Source organism: Chelonia mydas, chromosome 6 (genome assembly GCF_015237465.2).
Source record: "Chelonia mydas isolate rCheMyd1 chromosome 6, rCheMyd1.pri.v2, whole genome shotgun sequence".
NCBI classification, from domain to species: Eukaryota; Metazoa; Chordata; order Testudines; family Cheloniidae; genus Chelonia; species Chelonia mydas.
The window spans coordinates 19,540,507-19,555,030 of NC_051246.2; the positions used below are offsets into that span (position 1 = coordinate 19,540,507).

The following is a 14,524-nucleotide window of genomic DNA, read 5'->3' on the forward strand; positions in this document are numbered from 1 at the left end:
TTGTAGCCAGGCCCTCTCAGCGCTGCCACAAAAGGCCAGATCTTCAGCTGGCCTGAACTGGCAGCACATTGAATGGTGCCAATGGAGCTCCACTGGTTTACAGATGCTGAGGATCTGGCCCGAATACTTCAGCAAAATGATGGACACCATGCATGTCGGTCCCTTCAGGAGGTTGTTACGGACTGCTTGGGGAAACATAAGACAGGTGTAGTTCACATCAGCCCACAGATATCATGCAAATTACATTAGAAGCAGCAAGTCAGATCCTCAGATGCACTGGAGTAGTGGGGAGGAACATAAGTAAGTTTCGACCACCTTTCTGCATTGTGCAATCCTGGAGGCAGCCAGGGGCCATTTCACTAGTCCAGGATCACCACAGCACAATACACCCTACCCATGTCCCCTCCTTGGTTGGACCAGTTGGGTGGTGTGCAGTTGACTATGCTAGCTTTATTCCACCTGGAGAGTCCCCTTCACCCTTATGAACGCACACACCCACAGAACGCAAAAGCTGGAGAAGCACTGACATGAAATAAATGAAGGAGTTAATGTTTACTGAATGACACCAATATAAACCAGAGGAAAGGTTGTTTGGGTGCTGTAAATGTGCATTTCTTACCTTAACATATTTGGATTTCTTTTAAGTGTAACCTTAACTCTGAATTCCCTGGATTTGTAACATTTGGTTTGGGGATAATTACAACATCTCTCTAGTGTTTTTTATCCTTATGTTACTGATCTATATGCTCAAACTTAACTCCATCTTAATCGAGTTTTTGTCAGAGAATACTATTATACTTTTCTTTCACACTGAGCTAAATAGAACAGGCTGGTGTAAATCAGGAATGCCTCCAGAAAGTCATAGAATCATAGAATCATAGAATATCAGGGTTGGAAGGGACCTCAGGAGGTCATCTAGTCCAAACCCCTGCTCAAAACAGGACCAATCCCCAACTAAATCATCCCAGCCAGGGCTTTGTCAAGCCTGACCTTAAAAACTTCTAAGGAAGGAGATTCCACCACCTCCCTAGGTAACACATTACAGTGTTTCACCACCCTCCTAGTGAAAAAGTTTTTCCTAATATCCAACCTAAACCTCCCCCACTGCAACTTGAGACCATTACTCCTTGCTCTGTCATCTGCTACCACTGAGAACAGTCTAGATCTATCCTCTTTGGAACCCCCTTTCAGGTAGTTGAAAGCAGCTATCAAATCCCCCCTCATTCTTCTCTTCCGCAGACTAAACAATCCCAGTTCCCTCAGCCTCTCCTCATAAGTCATGTGTTCCAGTCCCCTAATCATTCTTGTTGCCCTCCGCTGGACTCTTTCCAATTTTTCCACATCCTTCTTGTAGTGTGGGGCCAAAACTGGATACAGTACTCCAGATGAGGCCTCACCAATGTCAAATAGAGGGGAATGATCACGTCCCTCGATCTGCTGGAAATGCCCCTACTTATACAGCCCCAAATGCCATTGACCTTCTTGGCAATAAGGGCACACTGTTGATTCATATCCAGCTTCTCGTCCACTGTAACCCCTAGGTCCTTTTCTGCAGAACTGCTGCCTAGCCATTCGGTACCTCGTCTGTAGCGGTGCATTGGATTCTTCAGTCCTAAGTGCAGGACTCTGCACTTGTCCTTGTTGAACCTCATCAGATTTCTTTTGGCCCAATCCTCCAATTTGTCTAGGTCCCTCCGTATCCTATCCCTACCCCCCAGCGTATCTACCTCTCCTACCAGTGTAGTGTCATCTGCAAACTTGCTGAGGGTGCAATCCACACCATCCTCCAGATCATTAATGAAGATATTGAACAAAACCGGCCCCAGGACCGACCCCTGGGGCACTCCACTTGATACCGGCTGCCAACTAGACATGGAGCCATTGATCACTACCCGTTGAGCCCGAAAATCTAGCCAACTTTCTATCCACCTTATCGTCCATTCATCCACCCCATACTTCTTTAACTTGCTGGCAAGAATACTATGGGAGACTGTGTCAAAAGCTTTACTAAAGTCAAGGAACAACACGTCCACTGCTTTCCCCTCATCCACAGAGCCAGTTATCTCGTCATAGAAGGCAATTAGATTAGTCAGGCATGACTTGCCCTTGGTGAATCCATGCTGACTGTTCCTGATCACTTTCCTCTCCTCTAAGTGCTTCAGAATTGATTCCTTGAGGACCTGCTCCATGATTTTTCCAGGGACTGAGGTGAGGCTGACTGGCCTGTAGTTCCCAGGATCCTCCTTCTTCCCTTTTTTAAAGATGGGCACTACATTAGCCTTTTTCCAGTAGTCTGGGACCTCCCCTGATCGCCATGAGTTTTCAAAGATAATGGCCAATGGCTCTGCAATCACATCCGCCAACTCCTTTAGCACTCTCGGATGCAGCGCATCCGGCCCCATGGACTTGTGCTCGTCCAGCTTTTCTAAATAGTCCCGAACCACTTCTTTCTCCACAGAGGGCTGGTCACCTCCTCCCCATGCTGTGCTGCCCAGTGCAGTAGTCTGGGAGCTGACCTTGTTCGTGAAGACAGAGGTAAAAAAAGCATTGAATACATTAGCTTTTTCCACATCCTCTGTCACTAGGTTGCCTTCCTCATTCAGTAAGGGGCCCACACTTCCCTTGACTTTCTTCTTGTTGCTAACATACCAGAAGAAATCCTTCTTGTTACTCTTAACATCTCTTGCTAGCTGCAACTCCAAGTGTGATTTGGACTTCCTGATTTCACTCCTGCATGCCCGAGCAATACTCTTCCCTGGTCATTTGTCTAATCTTCCACTTTTTGTAAGCTTCTTTTTTGTGTTGAAGATCAGCAAGGATTTCACTGTGAAGCCAAGCTGGTCACCTGCCATATTTACTATTCTTTCTACACGTCGGGATGGTTTGTCCCTGTAACCTCAATAAGGATTCTTGAAAATACAGCCAGCTCTCCTGGACTCCTTTCCCCCTCATGTTATTCTCACAGGGGATCCTGCCCATCAGTTCCCTGAGGGAGTCAAAGTCTGCTTTTCTGAAGTCCAGGGTCCGAATTGTGCTGCTCTCCTTTCTTCTCTGTGTCAAGATCCTGAACTTGACCATCTCATGGTCACTGCCTCCCAGGTTCCCATCCACTTTTGCTTCCCGTACTAATTCTTCCCGGTTTGTGAGCAGCAGGTCAAGAAGAGCTCTGCCCCTAGTTAGTTCCTCCAGCACTTGCACCAGGAAATTGTCCCCTATACTTTCCAAAAACTTCCTGGATTGTCTGTGCACAGCAGATATCAGGGTGATAGAAGTCTCCCATGAGAACCAGGGCCTGCGATCTAGTAACTTCCATGAGTTGCCGGAAGAAAGCCTCGTCCACCTCATCCCCCTGGTCCGGTGGTCTATAGCAGACTCCCACCACGACATCACCCTTGTTGCTCACGCTTCTAAACTTAATCCAGAGACACTCAGGTTTTTCTGCAGTTTCATACCGGAGCTCTGAGCAGTCATACTGCTCCCTTACATACAATGCAACTCCCCCATCTTTTCTGCCCTGCCTGTCCTTCCTGAACAGTTTATATCCATCCATGACAGTACTCCAGTCATGTGAGTTATCCCACCAAGTCTCTGTTATTCCAATCACATCATAATTCCTTGACTGTGCCAGGACTTCCAGTTCTCCCTGCTTCTTTCCCAGGCTTCTTGCATTTGTGTATAAATCAGTGGAGTTACACCAAGACAAATCAGCCGGATGTGTTTAAAATCAATGCAGCATTGTAGTGGCTGCTTCAGGGGGATATTGAATTAATTCAGGATAAGCCACATGCCATTGCTTTCCAAAACATGAAATTCCTTATCACAAAAAACAGAGTCCATTGTTTGCCTTTTTGACCCAAGTGGTATCCAACCTTCGTCCCATTGAAGTTACATGGAATTTTGCCATCAACTCCAGTGAGAGCAGGATTGGGCTCATGTTGGGAGCCAAAGACATATTTGGGCCTGATAGAAGCCTGCTGTGAATTTTAAAAGTCTGTTCTGATAACATTTAACAGTGTAAGCATAAGTAGAACCACACATGTGTAAGAAACTGCAGAGTAATCGTGTTTGTGAAAGAAAAGAAAAGAAAAGAAAAGAAAAGAAAAGGAAAAGAAAAGAAAAAGAAAAGAAAAAAGATCAGTTTGAACCAACACTGAACCTACACTGACTGGGGGAGAGTTATCGTGGAAATGAGAGACTAGTACATACATATAGAAAAGGTAACAAAAAGTTACAAATAAGTTTGTGTGACAAAGGGAAGTTGAAGCTGTATTGTCCAGTGCTGGAGGTGATTGTGGTGAGATGGTCCTGATGAGCATCCCACTTGTAAGAACTGATCACCACTTGCTGAGTGTTTTGCCTTAATAAAGATTTGTTAGCTCCATCTTCTTAGTAAGTGAATCTCAGTCCAACAGCTCATAGAAAGCAGATGCATCTGACAATGGACCTGCTGCAGTTTTCCTCCAGGAATGTTGACTGCTGTTGGACACATCAAAATTATCCATGCCAAGCAAGGAATATTATGCCCAGACAGAAAAGGAACTAAAGCCAATTGCATTTGGCTGCTGGCACTTTTATCTGTATTGTTATGCTACACTTGAATGAGACTATAAACCGCTTGATTCAATTATTGAGAAACCATTCTTCGCATCACCACTCAGATGACAGAACTTGATTCTCCACTTGCAGAAATACAAGATCCGCATTCTTTAGTGCCCAGGAAGAGATATCCTGGAGCATGATGCTCAGTCAAGAATTGCATTGGCTGGTAGCAGTTGTAGGGAATGGCATGCAGGGACATGTCATTCTGAAATATACCTATAAGCAGACGGAAAATGACCAGTATTAAAGAGGCAGCTGAACAAAGTGGCACAAGTAAGTCTGAGTGGATTGTTACACACTAAAAGCATAGCAGAGTATTGGAACCACGCTCATTCTTGGATGGCATCAGGGCTGATGTTAGGGGGTAGAGATCATATAGGCAGCTAACTATGGCACTGAATTTTCATGGGTTGTCACTCCTACACAGCAATGCAGCACAGCTGGGCTAGGAGCCACCATGGCCACACAGCTCCTGCCTAGTCACCACTCCTGCCAAGACAGTTTTCAAAGGGGGGTGGGTCTGCCCCTTTAAGAGTGTCTACCCAACACCAGCAGAAGTGGAAGGGAGCTGTTTTGCCAGTGTAACTTTGGCCTAACTGTTCCCCCAGCCCCTAAGCTTGGGAAGAGCCTTGGTGGCAGCTGGGAGTCTGTCCAGGACTGTAAGCAACCCCACTGATGTAGCTTTGGCCTGGCCACTACCCACCAGGTTAGACAACTTTTGGGAGAAGGGTCTGCTTTTTTAAGGGCATCCCTCCCTCCACCAGCAACTGGGTCCAGACTAATGGGGCTCGGTCCCATCTGCAGCCTTTCACCAGCCAGGACAGCTTTCCAGGGCAAGAGGGGCTGCCTAAAGTGTGAAAAAAGCACTGGCCCTGGGAGGCACAATCCATCAAGTTATTCCACATGTACTCGGGGCAGTTATGCCACAACAAACATACACTAGGAAAATCAGCATGGGAAATACAACAAAGAGCACGAGGTATAGGTCTTGCCAGCCTTGCCTGTGCCAGGAAACTGATCAGCTTTTCTCAGAGTATCCTGTTTATCCCAAAAGGGGAAGATTGGGCGTATTGGCAGAGCTGTGCAGAGGACGCATGGGTGGAATAGCAAGAGGTGTTACAGGACAGAATTGATGTTCATTGGCACAGCTGTGGGGGTACGGGGCCCAGGACTGGAATAAGCCCGGGGGCTGCAGGACAGGATCGAGCTATGCTGGCAGAGCAGTGCAGGCACCCAGGGATGGCATTTGAAGGGGCTGCACTGGCAGTCGGTAGTGAGATACTTTGAAATAGTTATTTGGGGGGCAGAAACAGAATAGGAGACGACTCAGAGATTCCAAGGACAGAAGGGATAATTATGATCATCTAGTCAAGTGGTCTCCAAAGTTTTTGGATCACGCACCCCCACGGTGCAGCCGAAGAAAGGAGAGGGGAAGACTTACCACAGGCGTGCCGCCGAAGCAAGAAGAGCGGAAGACTTACTGCAGGCGTGCCGCTGAAGAAAGAAGACGGTAAGACCTGCCGCAAGCGTGCCGCCGAAGAAAGAAGGAGGGAAGACCTGCCCCAGGCGTGTCGCCGGAGGGGAAGACCTGCTGCAGGCGTGCAAAGCTGCCGCCAAAGGAAAAAAATGGCAGGGTGCTGTCCGGCGGTGCTCCTCCTGCCGCGCACCCCCTGGGATCCTCTGGCGCACCCCCTGGGGGGGTGCGCACCCCACTTTGGAGACCACTGATCTAGTCTGACCGACCTCCTATGTAACACATACTATAGAACTTCCCCCAAAGTAATTTTTTTGAACTAGAGCATATCCTTTAACAAAATCCAATCTTGATTTTAAAATTGTCAATGACAGAGAATCTACCACAACCCTGGTAAATTGTTCCAATGGTTAATTACCCTCACTGTTAAAAATTTACACCTTATTTCCAGTCTCAGTGTGTCTAGCTTCAACTTTCAGTCACTGGATTTTGTTATACCTTTGTCTGCTAAACTGAAGAGCCTATTACCAAATATTTGTTCCCCGCGTAGGTACTTATAGACTGTAAACAAGCCACTCCTTGACCTCCTCTTTGTGAAGCCAAATACCTTGAGATCCTTGGGTCATGCTGCTGCAGTTCAGGATTGAGATGTAGAGTAGCGCTATGGGGGAATGGAATAGCTGAGGTGTAACAGGTGCACTTGGCGCTGTGTGAGAGGGGCCCAGGTTTAAAATAACTTGAACGTTGCAGATCAGCCTTAAGGTGAATTGACAAATCTGGGGTAAGAGGGGATTTATGAGAGTGCCATGATAGGCCTGTTGCAGGTGAAGCATGAGGTGTATTGGCAGAGCCATGCAGGTCAGGAAAAGAAGGGGATGCCAGGGGTCTGGATTGGATTGCCCTGGAGAGTTATCATAAATGTCCTCCCACACCTGAAGGAAGGTAGTGTAACTGCTGTGCCATTCTTTTTGCCTTTGAGTTGCAAAGCCCTGGCAACTAAGAATGGGGATCATTTGATCATGAAGTGCCCTGGGGGCTAAAGAAGAAGGGAATTCTCCTACCCACTAATGAAATTGACCCAAAAGCACTGCCCCAAGCAGAGAACTGTCCTGCAGAGCGATGAACCTCCTCGGCAGTGGGAGAAACTGCAGGGCATGCTAGCCATCCTGGCCATAATTCAGCGTGATCAAAGCGACCGAATTATGCTAATTTCAGTCACAGTCCAAAAGTCTCCTTCCACTAATTACAGTCCCAGTGAGATGACCGCCCTGAACCAGCTTTCTAAAATCCAAGCCAAAATGCAAATACAAACAAACAAAAATTAGAGGCTCATTAGAAATTACACCTCCACCCCCGCCCCCCCATCCCTTTGCTAAGTACCCCCTTCTTGCTGCCTCTCTGGAGGGAGCAGGCCCCAATCCCAGTGGGATACAGTGTCGAGGCTTCTTCGGGTTTAGGTTGGAATTCAGCCAGCTTTCCCCTTCGCAAGATCAACCCCAGCCAATGGCAGGCCCCGGCTCCGCTGGGGGGCGAGCTGGGATTGGTGCAGGAGCTCTGCTGATCACTGTGGAAACCCCCCGCCCCGCCCCAAGTGATGAATGGAGGGGCGTGCGGCTGGGAAGAGGGGGGCAGCGGGCGAGGTTCCCGCAGAACGGGGTTATTATCGGAGCGGGGGAAGCCTATCCGCGCAGGGAAGAGCAGCCGAGGGGGCACTTCGGAGCAGGCAGCGGGGCGGGGTGACTGCAAAGGGGCTGGCAGCGGAGAGGGAAGGGAAGACAAAGAGGAGCCAGGGCGAACATGAGAGGCGGGCAGGGGGGCGAACAGGGGATCAGCTGAATTCACCCAAGGGGGGAAAGGCTCTTTCCTTCCGGCCACCCTCCGGGAGGCGCAGGCAGGCCGCGGGGCAGCGGGCGGCTGGGGCCGGGGGGAGCGAGGCGCGCCCATGGGGAAAGGCGGGGAGAAGGGCGAGGGGGCAGGGGAGCGCCAGGCGCCCAGCCGGCTCTACAGCTGGGAGGAGGTCCAGCGGCACAACCTGCGGACGGACAAGTGGCTGGTGATCGAGCGGAAGGTTTACAACATCACCGCGTGGGCAGCCAGGCACCCGGGCGGCCCCCGGGTGATCAGCCACTACGCGGGCGAAGATGCCACGGTAAGGCTCAGCCGCCCCCGCCGGGCTCGGGCAGCTGGCCGCGGGGGAGAGCCGCTCCAGTCAGCCGGGCGCCCCAGCCGAGGAGCGGGTTGGTGGGTGGGGAATCGCTAGGCGTCGCGCCCTCCCCCCCGGTGTTTGTCTTTGGTCTGGTGCGGCCTCGGCCCTTCGAGTCCGGGATCAAGCGATGCCCAGTTCTCTCCCGGCCTGGCAGGTTGGGGAGCCCCCCTAGCCAGCCCCCAAGGCAGGGGCAAGCCGGGAGGGGGGGGCAGCGCAGGCTCCGAAGCGGCTCTCGCAGGACAGGGGTGGGGGGTCTGAGGGGGCAGCGCAGGGAGCCGCTTCGCTCTCTCTCCCGCAGGAGGCAGGTCTCTAGGGGGCTCTGCCACCGCTTGGTAAGGAAAGAGCCGGATCCGTTTCTCCCAGGCGGCGGCTGCGGCTGCACTGAGCTCTGCCTCCCGTTTCCACGGCTTCCAGCCCAAAGCGAGCGGAGCGGAGCCGCTGCAGGATCGGCCCGTGGCTCGCTCGCTGGCGGCCGGTTCCCAAAGCCCCTTGCCCAGGCGCGCAGCCACCGAGCCCGTGCTCCGGGGTCAGCGCCCCCGCCCGCCGCTCGCTGCCTCGTAGCTCTCCACGCTGGGTGTGCCCCCTAGACCGCCATCAGGGGGCCGGAGAGAACAAGCCGCGGCACTGGTCTGCCGTCAGCGGACGGGAGGGGTGGGTCTGACATCGGTGCACGGCAGCTGGCTTCCCCCAGGTGTGCGTTTGCTGCGGGTCACTGGCTGGGAGGTTATTTCCTCCTTAAAGTACAATGGTTTCCTTGGCTGCCTCTGTACCCTTGCAGCAAAGCCTCTGAATGAATGGGCTTTGCAAATGGGCCAGATTCGCCTTTCAGTTGCATTAGCACAAACCCACTGCAACCAGGAGGGTTTGCAGCAGCAGTACAAATGAGAGACCGCTTTGGCTCAGGTGTCTCCAGTCGGTCACTCCAAGGGCATTTGGTCTTGCTCTGGGGTTCAGCTTGTCTTTGCCAGGATTGTCCCACGGGTTTGTGCTTCTCTCGCTGTTGTGTAGCTTCCCCAACTACATCCCACTCCACAGTCCTCAGTGCAACACTGTCCAGTAGGAGGCAGAACGATCTCAAGGTAGGTCCAGTTTCAAGCACCCTCCGCCAAACCCTGTCAGGGAAAGGGACTCCGCCTGCATCAGGCTCACAACTTTTCTATGTACCTACAATCATCAGCCACAAAATGCCCCTCCCATACAGCTGTAAAAGTATATCAGGACTAAACTGACTTAGTTAACTGAGGGCTTCAGGAAATTATGACCTGAGTGCTCAGGGGAAGGCAGTAGTGACAAAAACACAACTCTGCAAGGTAATTCACATTCTTGAGTCTTATAAGGTCCCCAGCCTTAAGGATGCTCACACCATCAGCGCCTATCGATCCCAGACTGCCCAATAGCAACTCACCATCAGCGCCTGACCATCCATCCCAGGCTGCCCCATGGCAACATACACCAACAGTGCCTACACTGTTACACCTAAGGACCCACACCAGCGTGTTCAGTTGTCATGAACCAACTCCCAAGGAAGGGCATTGACACCAGGAGCTCCTGTTCGTGTCACTCACACCACCCACTAAGGCAGCTCATATCATTGCTAGCACACTGGCCCTTTCTCCTGGGCCACCTATGGACACCCACGCTGATGGTGTAAGATCGCATGTGTTCATTCATCACAGGATGTCCCTAAAACTGCTGACATTGACGGTTCCCATGACAACCCATTCATTCAGCATGGGCCTACCTCTAAAGATGTTTGTACCAAGAGTGCCCATGCCAGCCTGGTTATGTCACGGGCTGCTTGTGCTCAGAGTTTGTCCTACACAGGCCACACCTCACTGCGTTCTCACAGTTGGTGCCTGTGGCATTCTGTTTATGCCTCATCTCATGGACAGTCATACTGCCTTAGACCTTGAGAAGACAGACTAGATTTGCACTGTGTTCCATGGTGCCTTTTAAACTGTTGAGAATTCCAAGGACTTCTCAAAGCAAGAGCCTGGATACTATAATGCTGTGATTGGGATGGACAGCTACAACTCACACATCTCTGGAGGTCAAAAACTCTTTTACTGGGAGAAGCCAGGACAACCTCTGCCACTGATATGTTAGCAACACCAAGAAATTTTCAACTCATCTGGACAATGTCCAACTGGGGACAGGCAGAAGAGATCTGAATGTAACATATCCAATTATTTCATAGTACATCTCCCATTCCATCCCCCACTATAGCACTGAAGGTTAGCCCAAATCCCTATGTGGGACTTGAACCCATGACCTGCCGGCCTAGGAGAAATTGCAGATACAATACAAGAGGTGTATCTGCTGACACAAGAACTTGCTGTCATTGTCGCTCTCTTTTTTTCTGGTGGTGAGAGATGAACTCAGTATTAAATATTCAGGAGCTGGTGTTCTCTAGACTGCTATGGGAGTATGTTGAAACATTGCCCTCTCTGCATAGTCCGTGACATACTTAATGAATCTCAGTCATGCTCACATGGAGGGAATCTATGACCTCACCGCCCCTGGGATCTCCCTTGAGAATGCGAGTAAGGTGTGAGAGCACGCAGGCTTTGCTGAGGTAAGGGAGAAAGTGATTCCCAAACTTTAACAACCCACAAACCCCTTTCACTAAAATGTCAAGTCTCGTAAAGCACCTTCTAAAAATGAATATTTCCAGGGATTTTCACCCTTACCTCAGCATAAATTATAAAAGCAGTGATCTTGAAAATATAAAATGTGTTTTTATGGCATGCTTATTACACACTATTTATTAATTATTATTTATCATTACAGTATTTTTATTACATTATGAAATGGCAACACTCTTCCAAGATCTCAGTTTTGTAGCTTGTATCAGTTTTGATTCAGCCTGTTATAAGACAAGGCTCCTCTCAGAGGTGCCAGTAGAAAAAAGAGGTGCGGGGGCAAAGCCTGCGTGCACCCTGGAGCCTGGGGGGCACCACTGGAAAAGTGGGGGGGCCAGAAAAGGCCTCCAGAAAAAAAGGGGAGGGACCTGCGGGGGGGGGTGTCGTGCTGACACAGGGGCAGTACCTGACCCTCACCCCCCACCCCCCGTACAGGCGCCTCTGATTCATGTGGTGTTACTGGAGGGCAGCTCAAAGAAGCATCTTCTGCTGCTACTCAGATGTCCCTTCCAGGAGTTACCCTACCAATATCCCCTCCACTTTCTTTGAATGTGTTCCCCAAATACATGACATGCATTTCATAATGCTTCCAGGGAGAGAGTCTGCCCTGGATCCTTCCTTCAATCCATTTATTTTTAGGGGCCTTAATAGTCTCACTTCTCTATGGGAAAAAACAGAAACCTGCACACACAAAAAATGCCAGGGTTGCCCGTGAGTCCCCTGTTGCTCTCACACCTTACTCTCATTCTCAAGGGAGATCCTAGGGGCGGTGAGGTCATAGATTCCCTGCATGTGAGCATGACTGAGATTCATTAAGTATGTCACGGACTTATGCAGAGAGAGGAATGTTTCAACATACTCCCATAGCAAACAAATATCCACCTCCCTTTCTATTTTGTATAAGGAGTCGTGACATTTAAATCTCCTCAGTGTGATAGATATGCCTGCTTTGATCTGATTAGCTCTCGGAAGTCCCCAAGGCTCCGGGCTGCTGGCCCCGTGCTGCCCGGGGGTCCCTATGGACAGCTCTGTCCGCCATTAGGGAATTTTTTCCCGAGAACCCCCTGTAACATTTCGTGAACCCCAGTTTGGGAACCACTGCCCTAGAAGATTCGTTTTTTCCATGAACTAAATGATGCTAATCAGATATTCTCTATAATTTCCTTTGTGATTCAAGCGCTCCTTCTTTTTTCTCAGAACCTTTGCTCTGAGTGCCTGATTCTCCATGACTTGGCAGCAAGAGTCCTTGGATATTCACCCCCAAACATTAATTCTGGTTACCACCATCCTCTCTTACTTCCCTTTTGGATCATGTTCTGGAGGTGACGTCAGTCCCACAAAGGGAGTGAGGAGGAAAGAGTCTAGTGACCTGCATTAACTTTTTGAGGGAATACCCAGGGAGGCTTGTTGTCAGATCAGAGGAAGGATGGGCCAGTGGTTAGGGCACTAGCCCAGGGCTTGGAAGAGCTGGTTTTAAGTCCCTGTTCTGCCACAGACTTCCTGTGTGACCTTGGGCAGGTCACTTGGCTCCCTGTATCTCAATCGCCCATCTGTAAAATAGGAATAATAGCACTTTCCTACTTCACAGGGATGTTGTGAACATAAATACAGTAGAGATTGTGAGGTGCTCAGATACTACAGCAATGGAGGCTATATACGTATATAGGGTATATAGATAGAACTAGTGACTCAGGACAAAGATGCTTGGGCTGGGTCAGAAGACCAAACAGAAAGAGATCCAAACTGTACCCAATGGAAGCTTATGCTGAAGGCCTTGTTGACGCTGGGGATTTATCCCAGTTTCAGCCATTGATGTAGCTGTATCGGTACTAAGCCTTAGTGTCCACAAGGCAAGCTAGCCTCTAGCGCCACCTCCATAGCCATCATTGTCTTTTCTTTCTAGTCCCTCACCTTAAAGCAGAAAGGATGAAAATCCCCTGAACTCCCTCCTACAGACTCCCAAGTTTTCTGTACTCTGTTTGCTAGGTCCTTCTCAATAGATGGGACTTAACACTCCTGGGTTCTACTCCAGGCTCGGAGACGTTGGCCAGTACCTTGTGTCCTTTGAAAATCTTAGCCTTATTTCCTTGGGTGACACAGTGACCACATTAGCCAGTTTCTCATTGTGTGAATAGTGAAAATCCACATGCTGGCAATGGGCTAGATCACTCGCTAATGGACAGTGTCTGGGGCAAAAGAAAACAAAGCCTGAGTCCCCTTGTGATCTCTCAAGCAAAGAGAAACATCATAAATAAGAAAAGGAGGACTTGTGGCACCTTAGAGACTAACCAATTTATTTGAGCATAAGCTTTCGTGAGCTACAGCTCACTTCATCGGATGCATAATGCAGTAAGATCTTCTGCAAGATTGTAGCTCTGGCAGTTTTGCAGCTCTTGAAATCCACTCAGTTGAACAGCAGATTTGTTAGCAGTAAGGATTCAGTGGGACTCTTCTCAGTGGAGCACACTGAATCCTTACTGCTAACAAATCTGCAGAGAGGAGCATTTGTTACACACATGCAATGTGCACTGATGGGAAAGCCCCATGCAGAATTCTGGCTGACTCAGCAACTTGGCCTCTGCATCCCATCCAGGGTCTCAGGGTTGCAGAGCCAGAACCTTGCACATTGTAAGGAGTGAACTATCCAACACCTTGAAAACTCTGAAGAAAACCTCTCTGAGAAATGGATTTATTGTCTCCCCTCCACTGTGTGGGAGCTGGCATGTTCTGGGTGCATCAGTGGGGGTCAATTTTATGAATTTGCTGAGGTTCCAGTCAGATTTTAAAGCTGAAATCTAACCATCGGATTTGCCAATTGGATAAATATTATAGCCAGTATTTGAACAGAATTTAATTTGGATAACTCCTTTTTACTGAGTCCAGGGAGTGTTTGCTTACTAATTTTAACACAAGGTTTTTCTGAGGTCAACTTTTACCTTGCACTGTATTTCTCAGAGCAGGCTGCGTAGGGCTTGTCTACACAGAGAATTAGTCTGGAGTTGCATTTTCACTGAATATTTTAGAGCTATACACAGGTCAGGGGCAGATACCTTTCAATAGTCTTTTTCCTTCTGGTGTCCTTTTGTTCTGGTGTTTGTTTAGTGCCTAGTGCAATGGGGTCCCACTTTATTATTTTTTGTATTGTTGGTAATGCAAATAATAATAATAATAGAGTACAAACACTTAGAAAACCCCAAAAGTCTTTAATCATTCCTCTAAATGTAGTGGACATCATCCATACATTCTCTGATTATATTTAATATCTTTCTTTTCATATACTTTAGGGCTTACTAGAGACATTATATTGAAAGAATGAGACTGATCATCTGCATATTGAGAGATGTTTTTCTGATACATAAGGCAGACAAATTCACAGCTTCTAATTGGGGTGAAAGATATATTGGACTTCTTTTTGCCTAGGTGCCTAACTCCCATTGAATTCAATGGGAATTAGGCACCTAGGAGCTTCTGAAAATCTCACTAGGCACCTATCTGCATCTTTAGGCACCTAAATACCTTTAAAAATCTGGCCCTTTGTCTTCAAACTGCATATTCATGCATCTACTTCTAGCAGCATCTTCTAGAACCAGGAGCACTACACTG

General features: G+C 48.9%; 1 protein-coding gene across 1 annotated transcript in view; it reads left to right on the top strand.

Annotated features, from left to right (window-relative positions):
- Positions 1–7,716: 7,716 nt before the first annotated feature.
- Positions 7,717–14,524, top strand: part of LOC102933275 (acyl-CoA 6-desaturase) — a 33,515-nt gene continuing 26,707 nt past the window's right edge. The window contains exon 1 of the mRNA XM_037899460.2: positions 7,717–8,222. Coding sequence (XP_037755388.1) covers positions 8,016–8,222 — 207 coding nt within the window. The 5' untranslated portion in view covers positions 7,717–8,015. The remainder of the gene's footprint in view (positions 8,223–14,524) is intronic.